The sequence below is a fragment of the Scyliorhinus canicula genome, chromosome 4 (genome assembly GCF_902713615.1).
Source record: "Scyliorhinus canicula chromosome 4, sScyCan1.1, whole genome shotgun sequence".
Lineage (NCBI taxonomy): Eukaryota > Metazoa > Chordata > Chondrichthyes > Carcharhiniformes > Scyliorhinidae > Scyliorhinus > Scyliorhinus canicula.
Genome location: NC_052149.1, coordinates 211,788,595 through 211,808,295, shown reverse-complemented (window position 1 = coordinate 211,808,295; position 19,701 = coordinate 211,788,595). Strand labels below are relative to the sequence as shown.

The following is a 19,701-nucleotide window of genomic DNA, read 5'->3' as shown; positions in this document are numbered from 1 at the left end:
ACTATCCCAGTTTTCAAAAAGATGCACAGAGCACGCAGGAGAAAAATGTTTCCCCTGGCAAGTGGGTCACTTACCAGAGATCCTAGATTTCTCGCTTCCTGTGCTCCACAGAATTGTTGCGATTTAAAATGCAATACCTGAAACGGATTTAAGACCTTTCACGTATCAGAAGAGGGCTAATATGAAGAGTTCTGGGGAAAGAAGCCGGAATGTCTACCAAACTGGGCAGCTCTTGAAATAGCTGACAATGCAGACTGAATGTACCTTACAGCATGGCAAGAGAACAATGATGAGAGATTTAAACCATAAAATTAACTTTGATTAGAAAAAAAGAAATCTTTGAAACATGAATGATATGGATAAGTAAATTACAGAACTTGAATTGACTGCAGAATAGAGGAACAACCTAATTAACATGGCATAAGCAAAACCTGATTAAAACAGACTTTACAAAAAATGGCTAATACAATATTGATTAACTCCTTCATGCCATGTCAATTAACCAGGCAGTGAGCTGCAGTTTCTCTAACCTATTACTGCAATATGTCAGAGGCTGGTTTAGCATGGGGACAGATGTGTAGCATGCAAGAGTGAAAGTGAGAGGAAAACTGATCACTTTTCACTGATGCAGGTTGAAAAAATTGATTTAGGAGAAATGTTTCGGTGGAATAGCAAAATGCTGCACCAGATCAACAAAAGATTGCACATCTTCACTGCAACATGCTTTGAGGGAGGGAAAGGGTGCCACGCAAGGCAGGAAGAGAGGGGGAAAAGGTGCAAGCTAAGCAGAGAAAGATGGCAAGTAAAATACTGTGGATGCTGAAAATCAGAAATAAAATTATTGCCAGAAACACTCAGGCAAGGCAGCCACTGTGGAGATACAAGCTCACATTTTAGGGTGATGACATTTCGTGGGAGGGGGAGAAAAGAGATCAGGTGGGATTTGTTTAATGTTCTTGAAATCATGATCAATCTTACATGCGACATTAACTTCCCAGCACACACAATGTAATTAAATAGATAAGTAATACAGAATGAGTGATTAACAACCACTGTAAACATTACTGAAGCAAAATGACATTTGTGGATTGGGGGGCGGGGGAAAGAGAGAACAGATCCCACTGGCCACCATTCCCAAGCCAGCCCCCCTCCCCCTCCCCAAACTAGAACACCTTGGGAACATTGTCAATCTTGGTGATATATTTCGCAATGATCTTAACACAGTGCAACTCACTTTCAAACTTGCAATAAATGAAAGAGACGCGCAACGTGTTGATTTGAAATACAAACAGGGCTTTGCAAGCCGGATACCACAAATAAAAGTTTAAAAAAAAAAATCACACAATATTGGCGCAATTGATCGAGAGAAGTTGGAAGGAAGATTCTAGAAGGCGGAGGGCACGCATGGGGCAATGAGTAAGATGTCAGTCAGTCAAGTCAGTCGTGCCTCCTCCCCTGGCCGGCCACGCGCGTGGCTGGGAGGGAGGGGGCGGGTGGAAAGTAGGCCGCAAAGCAGCTGCATTCACTGCACCCGGCAGAAAGACAGAGAGAAAGCGAGCACGGTGCCGGCGTCTCGGGCTGTTACTCACGGGGTGCTCCTGTCGCTGTATTCGTTGGCGGCCGTCTCGATGCCGCCGCCCCTCGCCACAGCCACATAGCAGCTTTGGAAGCCAACATCAAAGCCGACCACCGACATCTCCGGGATAAGAGCGCACACTGCGGATAAACTCGACCACACTTCAACCCGTCCCTTCAACCTCCCCACCCCCAACCACCTCTGCTCTCCTAAAGGTGGCCGGCGTCCGACAAAGATGCCCTTTTCTCTCCAGCACCGGTCTTTATATGTGTGTGTGTTTTTTTTTCCACCTATTCCTCTTGGTGATGGAGAGCGTTAACTGTCGCCTCCGCCGCTCCTCTTCCCTCCCTCTCTCTCTCTCTCTCACTGCGATAGATTCTCGTGCAGCACCGGCCGGCTTTGATATCGCGAGAATGGGCCTCTTCCCTCCCCCTCTCCCAAGCTCTGGGCTCTTTCAGACGTCACTGGCTGACGGCTGCGACGCAGAGCTTTGTTGCGCGATGACGTACACGGCGTTCTCCCGCGACGTCATTGGAAGCGGGGTAGCGGCGTGCGCGTGGCGGTGGCGTCCGTCCGTCCATGCGGGGTCGACGTGAAGAGGGCCGAACCGGTGGAGGTGGAGGAGGAGGAGGAGACGACGACAAGAAGCAGCAGCAGCAGCAACAGGAGGAGGGGTGGCGGTGGGCAGGGGATTCAGAGGCGAAGTTGTCGCCCTGGTACAGAGACCAGTTAGCCCTCTTTGAACGCCGGTAATAAGACTGAGTCTTTTGGTGCTGTTTTGTCCCGTCCCCCCCCCCCCCCGTTTGCATGCCAAGCGTGCAGGAATGGTGCTTTGCCAGGGCGGAGGGAGGGGAGATGGTGTGGGCTGTTTGACAAGGCCGCCCGCCCGGGGTATTTTGCCTTGGTATTGACCTCTGGCGAGTTTTACCTGACCCACGGGGTGGCTGCCAAACGGCTGGGGGCGCAACGAAAGTGTGAGGAGAGCTGGCACCTGCCCCTGCTCCTTATTAGGAAAGTGCACGGCCAAAATGGGACGGTGCGTTTGGGCGATCTTGCTGGGAGGTTGCTATGGTGAGCCGGCTGGTGTACTGTTTCTAATCACCGAATTGTCGGCAGTCACATTTTGTCAAGCTATGCCGTTTGGGTAATTTTGCGGGTGTTTTGGAATTGAGTTCAATGACCCTGTGTATTGTTTTTTGTTTGTTTACTGGAGTAATGCGAGCTACCATCTGCTTCACTTCCTGGTTGTCACAGGTTTTGATTGTATGTATTTATGTGTGTGTGTGGATATATATCATTTAGCAGCGAAAAGGCCTTTGCGAACTGATAATCATAGAATCCCTACAGTGCACAAGGAGGCTGTTCAGCCCATCGAGTCTGCACCAACCCACTGAACGAGCAGCCTACCCAATCCCCAACCCTATCCTCATCTGGACACTTGAGGGCAATTTTTATCGTGGCCAATCTGCCTAACCTGCACACCTTTGGACTGTGGGAGGAATCCGGAGCACTCGGAGGCAACCCACGCAGACATTGGGAGAATGTGCAAACTCCACACACAGTCACTCAAGGCTGGAATTGAACCCTGGTCCCTGATGCTGTGAAACAGCAGTGCTAATGACTGTGCCACCATGCTGTCCAATGGGAGACACTGTAGTTGTCTGTACTATTGATGACTATTTTTGTAAATTCATCTTGGGATAAGAGCATCACTGGCAAGGCCATCATTTATTGCCCTGATAAGGTGGTGGTGAGTCACCACCTTCAGCTATTGTATTATTTTTCAAAATTCCCTGGATTTTGGACAAGTCCCGTCAGATTGGAAAATAGGAATGATGGCCTGCACCCTAGGCTATTAAAGGAGGTCGCAGCAGAGATAGTGGATGCATTGGTTCTGATATTTCAAAATTACCTGGATTCTGGAAATGTCCCAGTGGATTGTAAACACGCTAATATGATGCCCCTATTCAAAAAGGGAGAGAGGTTAAAAAGTAGGATACTATGGATCGGTTAGCTTGACCTCTGTGGTGGGTTGCTGGAATCAATCATTAAAGAGGAGATGACTGAACAGTTGGAAAGACAAAGCTCAATCCACCAGTGTCAGCGTTGTTTTATGAAGGGTAAGTCATGCTTGACAAGCTTGCTTGAGTTCTTTGAGGATGCAACCTACAAGGAGATAATGAGCAAGCTGTGCTTGTTGTATATCTAGACTTCCAGAAGGCGTTTGACAAGGTTCTGCATAAAAGACAGATGCCGAACGTGAGATCGTAGGGTATTGGGGGTAGAGTCCTAGATTGAATTGAGGATTGGCTGACTGACAGAAAGCAGAGGGTCGGGATAAATGAGTCCTTCTCTGGCTGTGAACTGTACAAGGACATGGTGTAACAGCAACATTTGCAGATGATATTAAAATAGGTGGGAAAGCAGACAATAAAGAGGAAATAAAGATTTTACAGACTGATATAGATAGGCTGGGAGAATGGGCCAAAGTTTGGCACAATGATGTTTAATGTAGCTAAGTGTGAGGCTATCCATTTTGGCCGAAAAAATAAAAAGGCAAAATATTATCTGAGTGGAAAGCAGATTTAAAATGCATCTGGGCAGAGGGATCTGGGTGTCTTTTTAAGAATCGCAGAAAGCCAGTTTGCAAGTACAGCATGTAATAAAAAGGCAAATGGAATTTTTGCGTTTATTGCAAAAGGACTGGAGTATAAAAGTAGAGAGATGTTGGTGCAATTGTATGGGGTGTTAGTGAGACCACATCTGGAGATTGATTCTGGGGATCAAAGGGTTGATGTATGAGAAGAGATTAAACAGTTCGGGCTTGTACTTGCTGGAGATTAGAAGAATGGTAGGGGATCTGATTGAGGTATACAAAATACTACAATGGATTAATAAAGTAAATGTAGACCAAATGTTCTCCTATGTGGGGCAATCTATTTCAGGAGGTCACAGATCTAGGTTGAAAGACGGTAGATTTAACATTTAGATGGGGAGGAACTACGTTTCGCAGAGGGTGATGAATTTGTGGAACCCGCTGCTCCATAGTGTGGTGGAATCTGAATCAATAAATGGTTTCAAGAAGGAGATAGATTTATTTCTGATAACAGGTTAAAGGGATATGGGGAACAGGCAGGGAGATGGATTTAAGACTAGGAAGAGTTCATCCATGATCTGATTGAATGGAGGGGCAGGCTTGAAGGGCTGAATTGCCTACTTCTAATTCCTATGCTCCTTTGTTCCAACTCCTCCATTCAAGATAGAAGTGAAACAGAAAGCAAAAAATTACAAACCATTTGGTTCAACATTGGTCATGGGGAAAATACTGCAATTTATTATCGCGGGGAACTTAGAAAATCTCAATGCAATGCAATCAGACAAATCAACTTTATTTTCTGTAAGGGAAATTGCATTTGAATATTAAAGTTCTTTGAGGAAGTAAAACATGTGAGTAAAGGGGATGGAATGTATTTTGATTTCCAAAAGGCATTCAATAAGATGCCATATTAAAAGTCACTTCACAAATAAGAGCTCATAGTGTGGGGGCAACATGAGCAGGGATAGAGAATTGGTCAGTAACAGGAAACAAAGAGTAGGCATAAATGGATTAGCAAGATGTAATTAGTGGAGTGCTAAAGGGATCAGTGCTGGGGGAACTGCTTGCATTTAGTGTGAATGACTTTTGGATGATGAGAGCAAATGTATGGTTGCTAGATTTGCTGATGATACAAAGATGAGATAGGAAAGTTAGTTGTGAAGAGGGCATGGCAAAGGGATGTAGATAGGTTAAGTGAGTGGGCAAAATTTGACAGAAGGAGTATAATGTTAGGGGCAAGGTTTAGAAGAAATGTACGAGGCAAGTATTTTTACACAAAGGGTAGTGGGTGCCTGGAACTCGCTGCCGGAGGAGGTGGCGGAAGCAGGGATGATAGTGACGTTTAAGGGGCATCTTGACAAATACATGAATAGGTTGGAATAGAGGGTTACGGACCCCGGAAGTGTAGAAGATTTTAGTTTAGACGGGCAGCATGGTCGGCGCAGGTGTGGAGGGCCGAGGGGCCTGTTCTTGTACTGTACTTTTCTTTGTTCTATAATGTGGGGAAAACGTGAGCTTCTCCAGTTTGGAAGGAAGAATTAAACATTATTTAAATAGGGAGAAAACTCTGAGGTACAGCGAAATATGGGTGCCCTGGTACATGAAGCACAAAGTTAGTATGCAGGTATAGCAAGTGATTAGGAAGATAAATGGGATGTTGTAATTTATTGGAAAGAGAAATATAAAAGTAAGGATGTCTTGCTACATTTGGAAAGTGCCCTTGAAGTGCGCTATTCATCACAAAGTCTGTCATTTATTTTCAGTAACTGAAATGTTTAAAATATTCGTCTAAAATTATATATTTTAACAGTTAAATATTGAAATAAATGTGTGCATTAATTTCCAAGACTTCAGCCTGTCTCAAAAGCTTGGACTGGTAATTTACGTCAGAGATGTTGACAAAGCTCTCAATCATATTTATGATTGAACGGGTCAGCCTTTATAGGATTAAATGCATTTTTACATTTAAAATCTTGATTTTAATTATGCAATTGTAAACCAACAACCTGAACTTCTAGTGGTAATAGAATCTAAATTTTGTACATAATCCATTGATTATCTTTCTATTCTTCTTTATCTTACTTTTGGATTTGTTACACCATTCACAGTTCTGCCACAAGTTCTTTAGTTTGGGTGACAGCTACTCGAAAACAAAATACTCTTGGAAAAAGAAACACACATACCGTATATACTCGCGTAACATGCGACGTTTGAGCACCTAATTTGAAGCCTAAATTTTGGGGGTCGCATGATACGCGAGGTACAAAAATCGCGGGCGTGAAATGCTGGCCAAGATAAGTCACATAGCATCCAGCTGGCTTTACTAGCGTCGTTCAGCCACTTGCCGTTTCCATTCATAAAAACATGAATGGAAACGTCAAGTGGCTGAACATCTTCCCATCAGAATACTACTCTTCAGATTTTGACCACAGTATTCTGCTGGGAAGATGTTCAGCCACTTGACATTTCCATTCATGTTTTTATGAATGGAAACGGCAAGTGGCTGAACGACGCTAGTAAAGCCAGCTGGAAAGCTGTTCGAATCGCGAACAGCTTTCACAGCAGAATCCACTCTGCAGAAACCACACACAATGATACCATTTGGAAGTTTTAGTTTCCAAAATTAATTTCCAAAAAAGTGACTCGCATGATACATGAGGTATACCATAAAATCATGTTTTGGGGATGAAAATTTAGGGGTCGCATGATACACGAGATCGAATGATACGCGAGTATATATGGTACATATATTTGAGTAGACTGCAAACTACCTGATCTCACTCTCTTAATAGTTCTACGACAAGTACAGTTGTGCATTCGGGCAGCAAAACAACCTGCCTCGGGTGCAAATTTCAGCAACTTTAGATTTTAACCTTTTTCCTCCATCTTAACCATACCTTTCTCTTTTTTAAATATTCCATGCATAAATTCCCTCCACGCAAGACCTCTCTCACCTGGCCATCTGTTGTTTGTTCTTAAAGCTCCAACCTTTTGTTGCAGTTTCTTTTGCTCTAACACTCTCGCCTTTCAGTTCTGATGAATGGTCCATGACCTGAAAAGTTAACTGTTTCTCTCCTGATGCTGGCAGACCTGCTGAGTTGTTCCAGATTCTGTTCTTTTTGCAAGATTCCAGCATCTGCAGTATTTTGCTTATTTTAATTCGGGTCTAAATTTGTTGTGCTAGCCATATTAATTTCAGTGAAAATCACCTCTAATCTTTCCCTTTATAATAGATTTTAACTGGCACCAGCATTTTTTAGCACTGGCAAATATATCTCCCATTTTGACCGATGAAGCTGCTTTATTAGATTTCAAATCTAAAAATATGACAAGTGATTCAGTGAAATTGTTCTCATAGATACCCGTCCATTAACTTTTCAATGGTTAACATAATGGTGCGTACAGGCAGCATTGTTTCATACAGGCAACATTGTTAGATAAATACGCACTTTGACAAAACATAAAATTACCGTGGATTGAACTTCTTCCTGATTACACAATTCCATTGGACCAATTTTTTCCCCTCTGGTGAGTTCCTTGCACATATACAATACAATGTGTGCATATTAGAGAAAAATATGTTGGTGCTGCAGGATGAAATACTATTTCACTTTGCTACAATGTCAGAATTAATCCAAATATGCATCAGTCTAACACTTGCATGATGCCCAAGTGGCCACTATTTGCTTATATGTGATATTTAACTACAAATGCTGGTGGTGACTTGGGGTGGGGTGGATGTGATGGCTTCAAAGTTGATATCAGTCTACCCTGTTCCTTTTGGGGTTGTTGGAGATTAAAAATCAAGAGTGAAAACTTGAGCTGGTGCTTTTTTCCATTCCACTCAATACTACAGGGATGTTGGAAAGAACTGTAACTTCTCACTGACACCAAGATTGAGATTGGCTAACAGAATGGACACTGATTGAAAGTGTTGTGCGTGATAGTTATATAATTTAACAAAGCCACCAGAAAGCCACTTCAGGTAATATATATCAGAAATAGAGTAAATATTTCTCTCCACACTAAATCTAGAGCATCATCTAGCAAGCCAATCTGATTTAATGGTGTTCAGCAGCCAACCTGTCAGACGTTCTAGGTGAAATAAGCAATTATAACTGAATGCTATTTGTTATTTTGCTATCTACACAAACCTACCAGGACAAAGCTAAGATTGTCCAAACTCCTTTCTAATAGCAGCCTTCTACACAGCAAACAATGCTAGATTCAAACCTGTGTCCACACTGTTAAGGAACAGTGTGCTGAAACTGCTGCATAGCAATGTGCCCTTCACTTCCCATTGTATAGAATTCCAATGCACTAAACTCATTCTCATTCCTATTCATTTTGCTTGTACAGGATTGCTGATCTAGAATTCAATTGATAGTTGTGCAAAATCAGCAAAAATGTTGACTTTTATTTTTATTTGCTGAATGAATGAGTCGTGTTAGAACTATTTGGAAATTGCCCCTTTGTTTTGTTGTAGAATGTTTAAGAACTTGAGGAATAGGAGCAAGTCACACAGCCCTTGGGGCCATTTAATGAGATAATGGATAATCTTTGAGCTAAACTCACATTTACATTCAATCCCTATACCCCTTGATTCCCTTCCGAGGCTAAGAATCTATTATTCTTAGCCTTGTATATACTTGACGATTGAGCATTCACCACCTTCTGGGGTAGATTTCCAAAGATTCATAACTCTTCTGAGTGAAGAAATTATTGTTTATCTCAGTCCTAAATGGCTGATCCCCGACTCTAAAATTATGTCAGCCCCTAGTTCTAGATTGCTCCAGCCAAAGTGGACAGCCTCTCAACATCTAGCCTGTCAAGCCTTCTCATAATGTGATGAGAACACCTTCCATTTTCTAAACTTCTCCAGAAAATATATGCTTCTTAAACCTGTTCTACTTGAAGGTTGTTCTACTTATGCTTGTTCTACTTGAGGGTTAAGTCATGGCAGGAGATCCGAGACCCGTGTCATGTTCCTCTTGTGCAATGTGGGAATTCAGGGACTCCTCCGGTGTCCCTGGCTCCTTCACGTGCAAGAAGTGTGTCCAACTCCAGCTCCTGTTAGACTGCTTGACGGCTCAGAAGCTGCAGATGGATTCACTCTAGAGCAGGGGTGGGCAAACTACGGCCCGCGGGCCGCATGCGGCCCGCTAAAGGTCTTTATGCGGCCCACCAAGTCATTAAAAAAAAAAAAAAATTTTTTTTTTTTTAATTTTTAATTATTTTTTTAAGGTTAATGGGGGGGGCTGTTGGGTTACTTACTGGTATAGGGTGGATACGTTGACTTGAGTAGGGTGATAATTGCTCGGCACAACATCGAGGGCCGAAGGGCCTGTTCTGTGCTGTACTGTTCTATGTTCTATATGAGGCACCCAGAATCATAACCGGGTGAAGTAATTATTTTACTTAATATACTATGCGGCCCTTTAAAATTGTGAATTTCTGAATGTGGCCCTTGCACGGAAAAGTTTGCCCACCCCTGCTCTAGAGCATCCACGATGCTGAGGAAGTCGTGGATAGCACCTTCAATGAGTTGGTCACACCGCAGTTAAAAATTACTGAGGGAGATAGGAAATGGGTAACCATCAGAGGAAGAGTAGGAAGGCAGTGCAGGAATCCCATGTGGTCATCTCCCTCCAAAACAGATATACAGTTTTAGATGCTGTTGGGGGAGATAGCTCATCAGGTGAAGGTGGCAGCAGCCAGGCTCATGGCACCATGGCTGGGTCTGCTGCGCAGGAGGGCAGGAAAAAGAGTGGCAGAGCTATAGTGATAGGGGACTAAATGTAAGGGGAATAGACAGGCGTTTCTGCAGACTCAAACGAGACTCCAGGATGGTATGTTGCCTCCCTGGTGCAACGGTCAAGGATGTCTCGGAGCGGATGCAGGACATTTTGGAGGGGGAGGGTGAGCAGCCAGCTGTCATGGGGCATATAGGCACCAAGGATATAGGTACAAAATGTGATGAGGTCTGATGAGCTAAATTTAGGGAGTTAGGGCTTAAACTAAAAGGTAGTAATTTCAGGATTGTCACGTGCTAGTCAGGGTAGGAATGTCAGGATAGATAAGATAAATATATGGCTTGAGAGATGGTGCAAGAGGGAGTGATTTCAATTCTTGGGACATTAGAACCAGCTCTGGGGGAGGTGGGACCAGTACAAACGTACAAAAGGGCAGTACTGGTACTAATGTCCTAGGGCTGTTGCTGTTTGCTAGTTCTGTTGGGAGGGGTTTAAACTAATGTGGCAGGGGGAAGGGGACTGATGCAGGAGGTCAGAGGGAATTAAAGTGTTGCAGGAAAAAAGACAGAGAGGGGAAAAGTGAAAGGCAGAGAAAAAATCAAAAAGGGCCAGTGTACAGAGACTATGGAGAATTCAATGAATGGATCCAGTAAGGCCAAGAGAAATAAAACACATGGAGAGTGCACACAAAATGACCTGGACAGATGGTCTGAGAAAGCAGGGCAGAGAGCAAGGAAAGTCTAGGTTAAATTGCATTTATTTCAATGCAAGAGGCCTGACAGGCAAGATAGATGAACTCAGGACATGAATGGGTATATTAGACTGGAATAAGATAGCTATTACTGAAACATGGCTAAGGGAGGGGCAGGACTGGAAGATCAATGCTATGGGAAAGATAGAACAGGAGGTAAGAGAGGATGGGGAGTTGCATTTTTGATTAGGGAGAATATCACAGCATTACTGAGGGGATATATCCGAGGGTTCGCCCACTGAGTCTATATGGGTAGAACTGAAAAATAAGAAGGGAGAGATCACTTTGATAGGATTGTACTATAGGGCCCGAAATAGCTGGAAATTGATTAGCAAATATGTGAGGAGATTACAGATAGCTGCAAGAAAAATAGGATGGGAATAATTGGGACTTTAACTTTCCCACCATTGACTGGGACAGCCATAGCATAAGGGGCTTAGATGGGGAGAAATTTGTTGAGAGTATTCAGGAGGAATTTCTCATTCAGTATGTGGATGGCCCGACTAGAGAGGGGGTAAAACATGATCTCTTGGGAAGGAAGGAAGGGCAGGTAACAGAAGTGTTAGTGAGGGATTACTTTGGGACCAGTGACCATAATTCCATTAGTTTTAGGATAGCGATGGAGAATGATCGGTCTGGCCCAAAAATTTAAATTCTAAATCGGGGCATGGCCAATTTTGATGTTATTAGACAGAAACTTTCAAAAGTTGATTGGAGAAGTCTGTTGGCCGGCAAAGGGACGGCTGGTAAATGGGAGGCTTTCAAAAGTCTGTTAACCAGGGTTCAGGGTAAGCACATTCCTTTTAGAGGGAAGGGCAAGGCTGGCAGAAATAGGGAACCCTGGATGACTCGGGATATTGAGGCCCTGGTCAAAAAGAAGAAGGGGGCATATGATATGCATAGGCAGCTGGGGTCAAGTGGATCCCTTAAAGAGTATAGAAGTTGTCGGAGTAGAGTCAAGAGAGAAATCAGGAGGGCAAAAAGGGGACATTGAGATTGCTTTGGCAGATAAGGCAAAGGAGAATCCAAAGAGCTTCTGCAAATATATAAAGGGCAAAAGAGTAACTGGGGAGTGAGTAGGGCCTCTTAAGGATCTACAAGGCCATCTATGTGCGGATCCACAAGAGATGGGTGAGATATTAAATTATTTCTCATCGGTATTTACTGTTGAGAAAGGCATGAATGTTAGGGAACTTGGAGAAATAAATAGTGATGTCTTGAGCAGTGTAAATATTACAGAGAAGGTTCTGGAAGTCTTAAAGCACATCAAGGTAGCTAAATCCCTGGGACCTGATGAAATGTATCCCAGGATGTTGTGGGAGGCTAGGGAGGAAATTGCGGGTCCTCTAGCAGAGATATTTGAATTGTCGACAGCCATAGGTGAGGTGCCTGAAGATTGGAGGGTAACAAATGCTGTGCCTTTGTTTAAGAAGGGCTGCAGGGAAAAGCCTGGGATCTCCAGATCGGTAAGCCTAACGTCTGTGTGGAAAAGTTGTTAGAAGGTATTCTGAGAGACAGGGTCTACAAGCAAGGACTGATTAGGGACAGCCATCATGGCTTTGAGTGGACAATCATGTCTGACGAATTTGATTTAGTTTTTTGAAGGGGTAACCAAGAAGGTAGATAAGGGCAGTGCAGTCAACGTTGTCTACATGGACTTTAGCAAGGCCTTTGACAAGGTACCTAATGTTAGGTTGTTGCATAAGGTTAAATGTGATGGCATCCAGGGTGAGATAGACAATTGGGTATAAAATTGGCTTGACGACAGTAGACAGAGGGTGGTTGTAGAGTGTTGTTTTACAAACTGAGGCCTGTGATCAGCGGTGTGCCTCGGGGTTCAGTGCTGGGTCCACTGTTATTTGTTATTTTTATTACTGATTTGGATGAGAATTTAGGAGGCACAGTTAGTAAATTTGCAGATGACACCAAGGTTGGTGGCATAGTGGACAGTGAAGAAGGTTATCTAGGATTGCAATGGGATCTTGATCAATTGGGCAGTGGGGCGATGGCGTTTAATTTAGATAAATGTGAGGTGATGCATTTTGGTTGATCGAATCAGGGCAGGACCTATTCAGTTAATGGTAGGGTATTGGGAAGAATTACAACACAAAGAGATCTAGGGGAACAGGTTCATAGCTCCTTGAAAGTGGAGTCACAGGTGGACAGGGTGGCGAAGAAGGCATTCAGCATGATTGGTTTCATTGGTCAGAACATTGAATGCAGGAGTTGTGACGTCTTACTGATGTTGTACAAGACATTAGTAAGGCCGCACTTGGAATATTGTGTACAGTTCTGGTCACCCTATTATAGAAAGGATATTATTAAACTAGAAAGAGTGCAGAAAAGATTTACGAGGATGCTCCTGGGACTTGATGGCTTGAGTTATAAGCAGAAGCTGGATAGACTTGGACTTTTTTCCCCTGGAGCATAAGAGGCTTAGAGGTTATCTTATAGAGGTCCATAAAATAATGAGGGGCATAGAATAGGTAGATAGTCAACATCTTTTCCCAAAGGTAGGGGAGTCTATAACTAGAAGGCTTGGGTTTAAGGTGAGTGTCTGGAATGAGCTGCCGGAAGCAGTAGTAGAGGCGGGTACAATTTTGTCTTTTAAAAAGACATTAAGACAGCTATATAGGAAAGATGGGTAGAGAGGGATACATAGAACATACAGTGCAGAAGAAGGCTATTCGGCCGATCAAGTCTGAACCGACCCATTTAAGCTCTCACTTCCACCCTTTCCCCATAAACCAATAACCCTTCCTAACCTTTTAGGACATTAAGGGCAATTTATCATGGTCAATCCACCTAACCTGTACATCTTTGGACTGTGGGAGCAAACCGGAGCACCCGAAAGAAGCCCACGCAGACCGGGGGGATTGTGCAGACTCCGCACAGACAGTGATCCAGCGGGATAACGAACCTGGGACCCTGGTGCTGTGAAGCCACTGTGCTACCGTGCTGCCCTAAACGTGGGCCAAATGCAGGCAATTGGCATTAGGTTAGTGATTAAAAACTGGCCGTCATGGACAACAGTTGGGCCAAAAGGTCTATTTTCATGTTGTAAAGTTCTATGTCTCTACATGATCTCTCCTCCGAGGACAATTCTCTCATCCCAGGTGTACCTTTGTTGCACCCTGTCCAGGATAATTATATCCTTAAGTATAGAGACCAAGACTGCAGTACACCTGGTGTGGTCTCGACAAAGCCCAGTAAAATTGCAGCAAGACTTCTTTGCTGTGTACTTCAACCCTCTTACAAAAAGTATCAATACATATCCCATCGAATGCCAACATTTGGTAATTCTGTCGCCATTTTTAAAAAAAAAATCAGCTTTTCTATTCTTGCCCAAGTGAATAACCTCACATTTTGCCACATTATACTCCATCTCTTTACCTATCAAAACCGTTTATGGGGGAGGTGCAACAACATGATTGTGATGTCATCTCACTAAAAGGGGTTTTCACTAGCACTGTTTTCCCGCACAAATGTGCTTGATTTGTTTCCTGGGAAGTTTTCTCTGAACTCTTCCACCAAATCTGTTCTATCCTTTCAATTAGCAATTCCGCATGAACCAAAAAGTGAGAATGGGTTGAAAATATAATCTTAAGGTAGCCACTTGCAACTCACAAGGAACTATTTGGGCCCAGCCAATTATTTAAAAAACTTGTTCAATTCCCAGGAATCTAGATGTCCACCCGGGATAAAGAAGAGCAGGAGGATGAGCTGCTGGCTCTTGCTAGTATTTATGAGGAGGATGAATTTAAACGTGCAGAATCTGCTCCAGGTGGAGAAATAAGCATTTGTTTGGAGTTGCCACCAAACTTCAAAGTAATTGTTCATGGTAAGCTGAAATAATGTTTTAAAAGTCTCTAACTGTAATTATAAGGTTTGAAGTACAGAATGGATTAAGAAAATGAAAACCAAAGTTCATCTTGAAAATGACAATTATTTTTCTTAATTCAGGTGATGAAAAGCAGAATAAAAAGGATCTGATTGAATACGTAGTTTCTTTCCTGCCTCCTCTTGTGTTGAACTTCGAACTTCCACCAGATTATCCATCGTGTTCAGCTCCTAAATATACCCTGAGCTGCAAGTGGCTATTCCAAGCTCAGGTTTGCGGCTCATTCTGTTTTAATAAAATAGAATATTGAGGAAAGGATGAGGGTTTTTGGAAGGGTACAGTTAAAACAACAATTTGGAAGGCAACACAGAGTATATTCCAACGCAAACACAGAAAATACTGTACAGTCTCAGCAAGTCTGACGGCATCTGTGGAGAGAGAAGGGGCCTAACATTTTGAGTCTGGATGACTCTTTGTCAGCCAGACTTGAATCATTATCTACCTTCTCTATCCACAGAGGCTCTCAGACCTACCGAGATTGTTCAGTATTTTCTGTTTTTGTTTCGGATTCCAGCATCCGTAGTAATTTGCTTTTATCTCAGTATATTCCAACACTTGTCTGGGTAATAAAAATGGAAACAGTTATATTTTCCCTAACATGTTAGTTTGTCATTTTATTTACAAAGAACCTTCATTTTCCGGAACTACTATGATGTATTTATGTTACTTAAATTAAATGTATGATAACATATGTTCTAGTGGATAGTCAAACCTAAATTTCACCTTTTTTTGTGGAGAGATTCCCTGTCCCCTTTACTGCATTCTGTGCTGTTGCATTGTGAATTGAAAGCCTCCAATGCTTTTAGGTAGAAAATTTTTATTTTTCCATGTCTCATTCCATTCTCCAAGTATAATTAATTTCTAACAAATTAACTATTGATAAGCACATTAATTTGTTAAGCATCCTGGAAAATGCATTGTTTTGGAAGACTGTTTTGACAGTCAATGTTTGTTTCAAAAATTCTCAAGCATTATTTCATGCCCCAGACAAAATTTATTGTTGTTTCTTTTCCAAATTTATTGCCAACATTATGTATGCTATTTTTGTATGAACCATTCCACGGCTTGAGATAATCTTTATTGTCACAAGTAGGCTTACATTAACACTGCAATGAAGTTACTGTGAAAATTCCCTAGTCGCCACATTCTGGCGCCTGTTTGGGTACACAGAGGGAGAATTCATGATATCCAAATTACCTAACACATCTTTCGGTACTTGTGGGAGGAAACCGGAGCTCTCGGAGGAAACCCACGCATACACAGGGAGAACCTACAGACTCCGCACAGACAGTGACCTAAGCTGGGAATTGAACCTGGGACCTTGGCACTGTGAAGCAACGGTGCTAACCATTGTGCTACCGTGCTGCCCATTAGAAAATGAACAGATGATGTAATCTGCCTGCCTGAGAATTAATGCATGACGCAACTGGGTAAAGGGTTATACTTAGTGTGTGTGTGGGGGGTGCATAAAAAGGCCTCCAAATAGATTCATTAAATTTCCTGTTTTAATAGAAGAGTTCTATAAGTAATTTCAACAGTTTGATGTACTCTCACTTTGTTTTGCCTTGAGGCTCTGCTTTTATTTTTGATTGGCAGAAGAGTGCCTTTGCCTCCGCTCTCTTCCCCCAGCCTTCAAATTCCTCCGCTTGATGATCTTGTTCATAATTTGCTATATATTTGCATCAAGGGACTTAGTCCTAGCTTAAGATTCTCTTAAGATTAAAGTGCAGGTTCAGTCCGCAGTTAGGCTGACATGCAATGTTAACATTCATGTTGAGAGCAGGGATGTACTTCAGAGGTTGCACAAGGCTCTGGTCAGACTCCATTTGGAGTATTATGAGCAGTTTTGGGCCCTGTATTTAAGAAAGGATGTGCTGGCCTTGGGGGGTTCACAAGAATGATTCCTGGAATAAAGAGCTTGTCATAGAGGAGTGGTTGAGGACTCTGGGTCTGTACCCATTGGAGTTAAGAAGGATGAAAGGAGATCTTATTGAAACTTGCAGGGTTCTGAGAGGCCTAGATAGAGTGAACATGGAGAGGGTGTTTCCACTAGTAGGAAAAACTAGAATCCGGGGGCACGATCCTTTAAAACTGAGATGAGGTGGAATTTCTCCAGCCAGAGGGTGGTGAATCTGTGGAACTCTTTGCACCAGAAAGATGTGGAGGCCAAATCACTGAGTGTCTTCAAAACAGAAATAGGTAGGTTCTTGAGTAATAAGGGGATCAGGGGTTATGGGGAAAAGGCAGGAGAATGGGGAAGAGAAAAACATCTGCCCTGATTGAATGGCAGAGCAGTCTCGATGGGCAGAATGGCCTAATTCTGCTCCTATGACTAATGATTTTTTTATCATTCTATGTATGCATAGAAACATTGGCCTACGCCTTGTGGTAATTCTATGGCTTGCATTTTTAAAGTTGTAATGACGAGAAAACTTAATTTGCCTTCCATTCCTATATAGACACTTGATAGCATTCTTTAAAGTCAGCAGTAGAATAACATGGAACTTCAGGTCTTCCTGTCAGTGATTCTGTGCAAACCTCCCGCTGGTTTGCAATCATTGGGAAATATATAAATTGTTGAGAGCTTCCACTCGTGCTTTTTCTGTTGTTGGAGTTTGCACTTTGTTGAAGGAAGTGTGACTGGGTTTTTAAAGACTTGCGAACTTCATGATTACTGCTAAGTGCTTTCGCTGGCCCTGGAAAGCTAATTATATATTTGTAGAATGTCAAATTTCTCCATAATGATTTAAATAATTGACATTAAAAAATGTTTGAGAGGCTGGAACCTGAGAAAATGTTTCTCCTCCTGATTGGGAAATCTAGAACATAGTGCCATAGTCTCCAAATAAGGGGTCACCCATTGAGATGAGGAGAAAGTTCTTAAAAGGGTTGGGAATCTTTGTAAATCTTTACCCCAGACAGCTCATATATATTCAAAGCAGAAGTCAATAGATTTTGGGTTACAAAGGGGAAATTGAGGGATATGTGAATAGTATGGGAAGGCGGAAATGAGGTAGATGATCAGCCATGATCTTGTTGAATGACGGAGCAGGCTTGAAGGGCAAATAGGGCAATTATTTCTAATGTTCTTATCTTTATTTTAGCTTCAAAATCTAAACCTTTATTTATCTGAAAATGTAAATTAAATGTGAAGGATTTTAAATGCTTTTGATTGCCTGGTTTATGTGTATTGGTACTTCAATATGATTAGCTGCTAACCTGCTTGCAGGCGTCACAAGAGAATCCCTGGACTTCGTGCCAGATTTAAACTGCCATAGAAAAAGGGGAAAACCATGTCACCACAGCTATCTTTGAGGTCAGCACTGAGCACCTTGCTTTGCCGCTAACCTCAAAATTCAGGCCATTATTTTGTTCCCTATGTTGCTTGATAACCTGCTTATTTGTCTCCCAACAGCTCTCTGTACTTTGTGTTCACCTGGATAGAATTTGGAAAGACAATGGCAATTGTGTAGTGCTGTTTTCATGGATGCAATTCTTAAAAGAAGAGACTCTCTCCTTTTTACTAATCAAGTCTCCGTTAGAAATCCAAGGAAATAGTGAAAAGAAATCTGATGGCACTTACTCTAATAATAAGGACAAAGAATTTGGATCACGGAACAAGCCAAAAAACTTGAAAGAATTTCCTCTTGACCCAAGAGCTATCCAGGATGTGGAGTCTTGGGCTTGTGTTTTGCGTGAAATTTTGGACTTTGATCAGAATCAGCAACAGAAAGTCTTTAATAGCAAGATGTTCACCTGTAGTGTATGCTTTTATGAAAAACTGGGCATTGACTGCATGCACTTCAAGGAGTGTAAACATGTGTACTGCAAGGCTTGTTTGAAAGAATATTTTGAGATACAGATCCGCGATGGGAATGTTCAGTGCCTTAACTGTCCTGAGCCAAAGTGTACTTCTATTGCCACACCAGCTCAAGTAAGATCTTTAAAATTTTAAACTAAGTAATTAACTGTTCATTAGTCAGTTTATTTCTTCAGTGTGACTCCATTATACAGCAGAAGCATTGAAGTGGTCTGGTTGCTAGCATCTTAGCTCAAAGGAGATGGTGCGCACATACTTCCAACTGCTGCACTCCAGGCATTATACTGCATCCTATACTTGTCAACTATCAGCCAACAGATCTTTAAAGTGTGTGTTGGACTGTGCTTAATTGACTCAAATTTTGTCTTCAAAGTTTAGCTGTAAATCATATTTGTAATATAAATTTAGAGTACCCAGTTCTTTTTTTCCAATTAAGGGACAATTTAGCGTGGCCAATCCACCTAGCTTGCACATCTTTGGATTGTGGGGGTGAGACCCACGCAGCCACAGGGAAAATGTGCAAACTCCACACGGACAGTGACCCAGGACCAAATCCGGGTCCTCAATGCCATGAAGCAGCAGTGCTAACTACAGCACCACTGTGCTGTCCCTGTTAGCTGTAAATCATAACTGAACAGTTCAGTTGGTGGGAGAAATATGGGTTAGTAATTATCCAGTACAAAAATATAAAGGGCTTATGAAAATGAACAGTCCTCTGTTTCTCTCTCTCTCTCTCTCTCTCTCTTCCCCCCCCCCTTTCCCGGATACAGCGGGAAGCTGTCAGTTCATTTTGGGTACATCTTCTCTTCTGAATGGAAATTTCTCTACAATGTCATAAGAATATCAACCTCCCCCTTGTCAGGCCAACTCTGCAGTTATATGTTGCCTTTCCTAATCTTCCTTAACTTACCCATGGAATAGGAAACAGTCTGGCGATTAGCAACCCTGAGGTCTTGTTATTCAAGGCAGTGCCTAGCTTCTTAACCTGTTTTGCATTATCTAAAATGCATTTGACACTATTTTTGGCTGTTCTCTCCAGAATTCTCAACCTGTTCCATGGCACCTTGCAACATTGTACTCAGGAGCCAACATATCATTTGGGACTCCTGAATGTAACTGATAAAAAGACTCTGACTACTCTCCTCTGAATTACTGTTGATGTGCATCTCATATTTGTCCAATGCTATTTCCTATACTTGGGGTTTCCTTCAGAAGTGAGTCATGTGTCCTCTGCAGCTCTTGTTGATGGTCAAGTACTTTCCCCCTACTATATCCTGAACCGTCTAATAATACCACTTGGTGAA

General features: G+C 42.5%; 2 protein-coding genes across 8 annotated transcripts in view; one reads left to right on the top strand and one right to left on the bottom strand.

Moving 5' to 3' along the window:
* Positions 1-1,975, bottom strand: part of hspa4a (heat shock protein 4a) — an 86,772-nt gene extending 84,797 nt beyond the window's left edge. Inside the window, exon 1 of the mRNA XM_038796005.1 lies at positions 1,590-1,975. Coding sequence (XP_038651933.1) covers positions 1,590-1,696 — 107 coding nt within the window. The 5' untranslated portion in view covers positions 1,697-1,975. The remainder of the gene's footprint in view (positions 1-1,589) is intronic.
* A 173-nt stretch (positions 1,976-2,148) lies between these two features.
* rnf14 (ring finger protein 14) overlaps positions 2,149-19,701 on the top strand; it is a 30,355-nt gene continuing 12,802 nt past the window's right edge. The window contains exons 1-4 of one of the 7 annotated variants that reach the window (XM_038796007.1): positions 2,149-2,325; positions 14,356-14,517; positions 14,640-14,788; positions 17,993-18,511. In XM_038796007.1, coding sequence (XP_038651935.1) covers positions 14,364-14,517; positions 14,640-14,788; positions 17,993-18,511 — 822 coding nt within the window. In that variant the 5' untranslated portion in view covers positions 2,149-2,325; positions 14,356-14,363. Of the gene's footprint in view, positions 2,326-2,427; positions 2,648-3,671; positions 3,697-14,355; positions 14,518-14,639; positions 14,789-17,806; positions 17,894-17,992; positions 18,512-19,701 lie in introns of those variants that run through there. The other 6 variants (XM_038796012.1, XM_038796008.1, XM_038796009.1 and 3 more) reach the window with 6 other exon arrangements.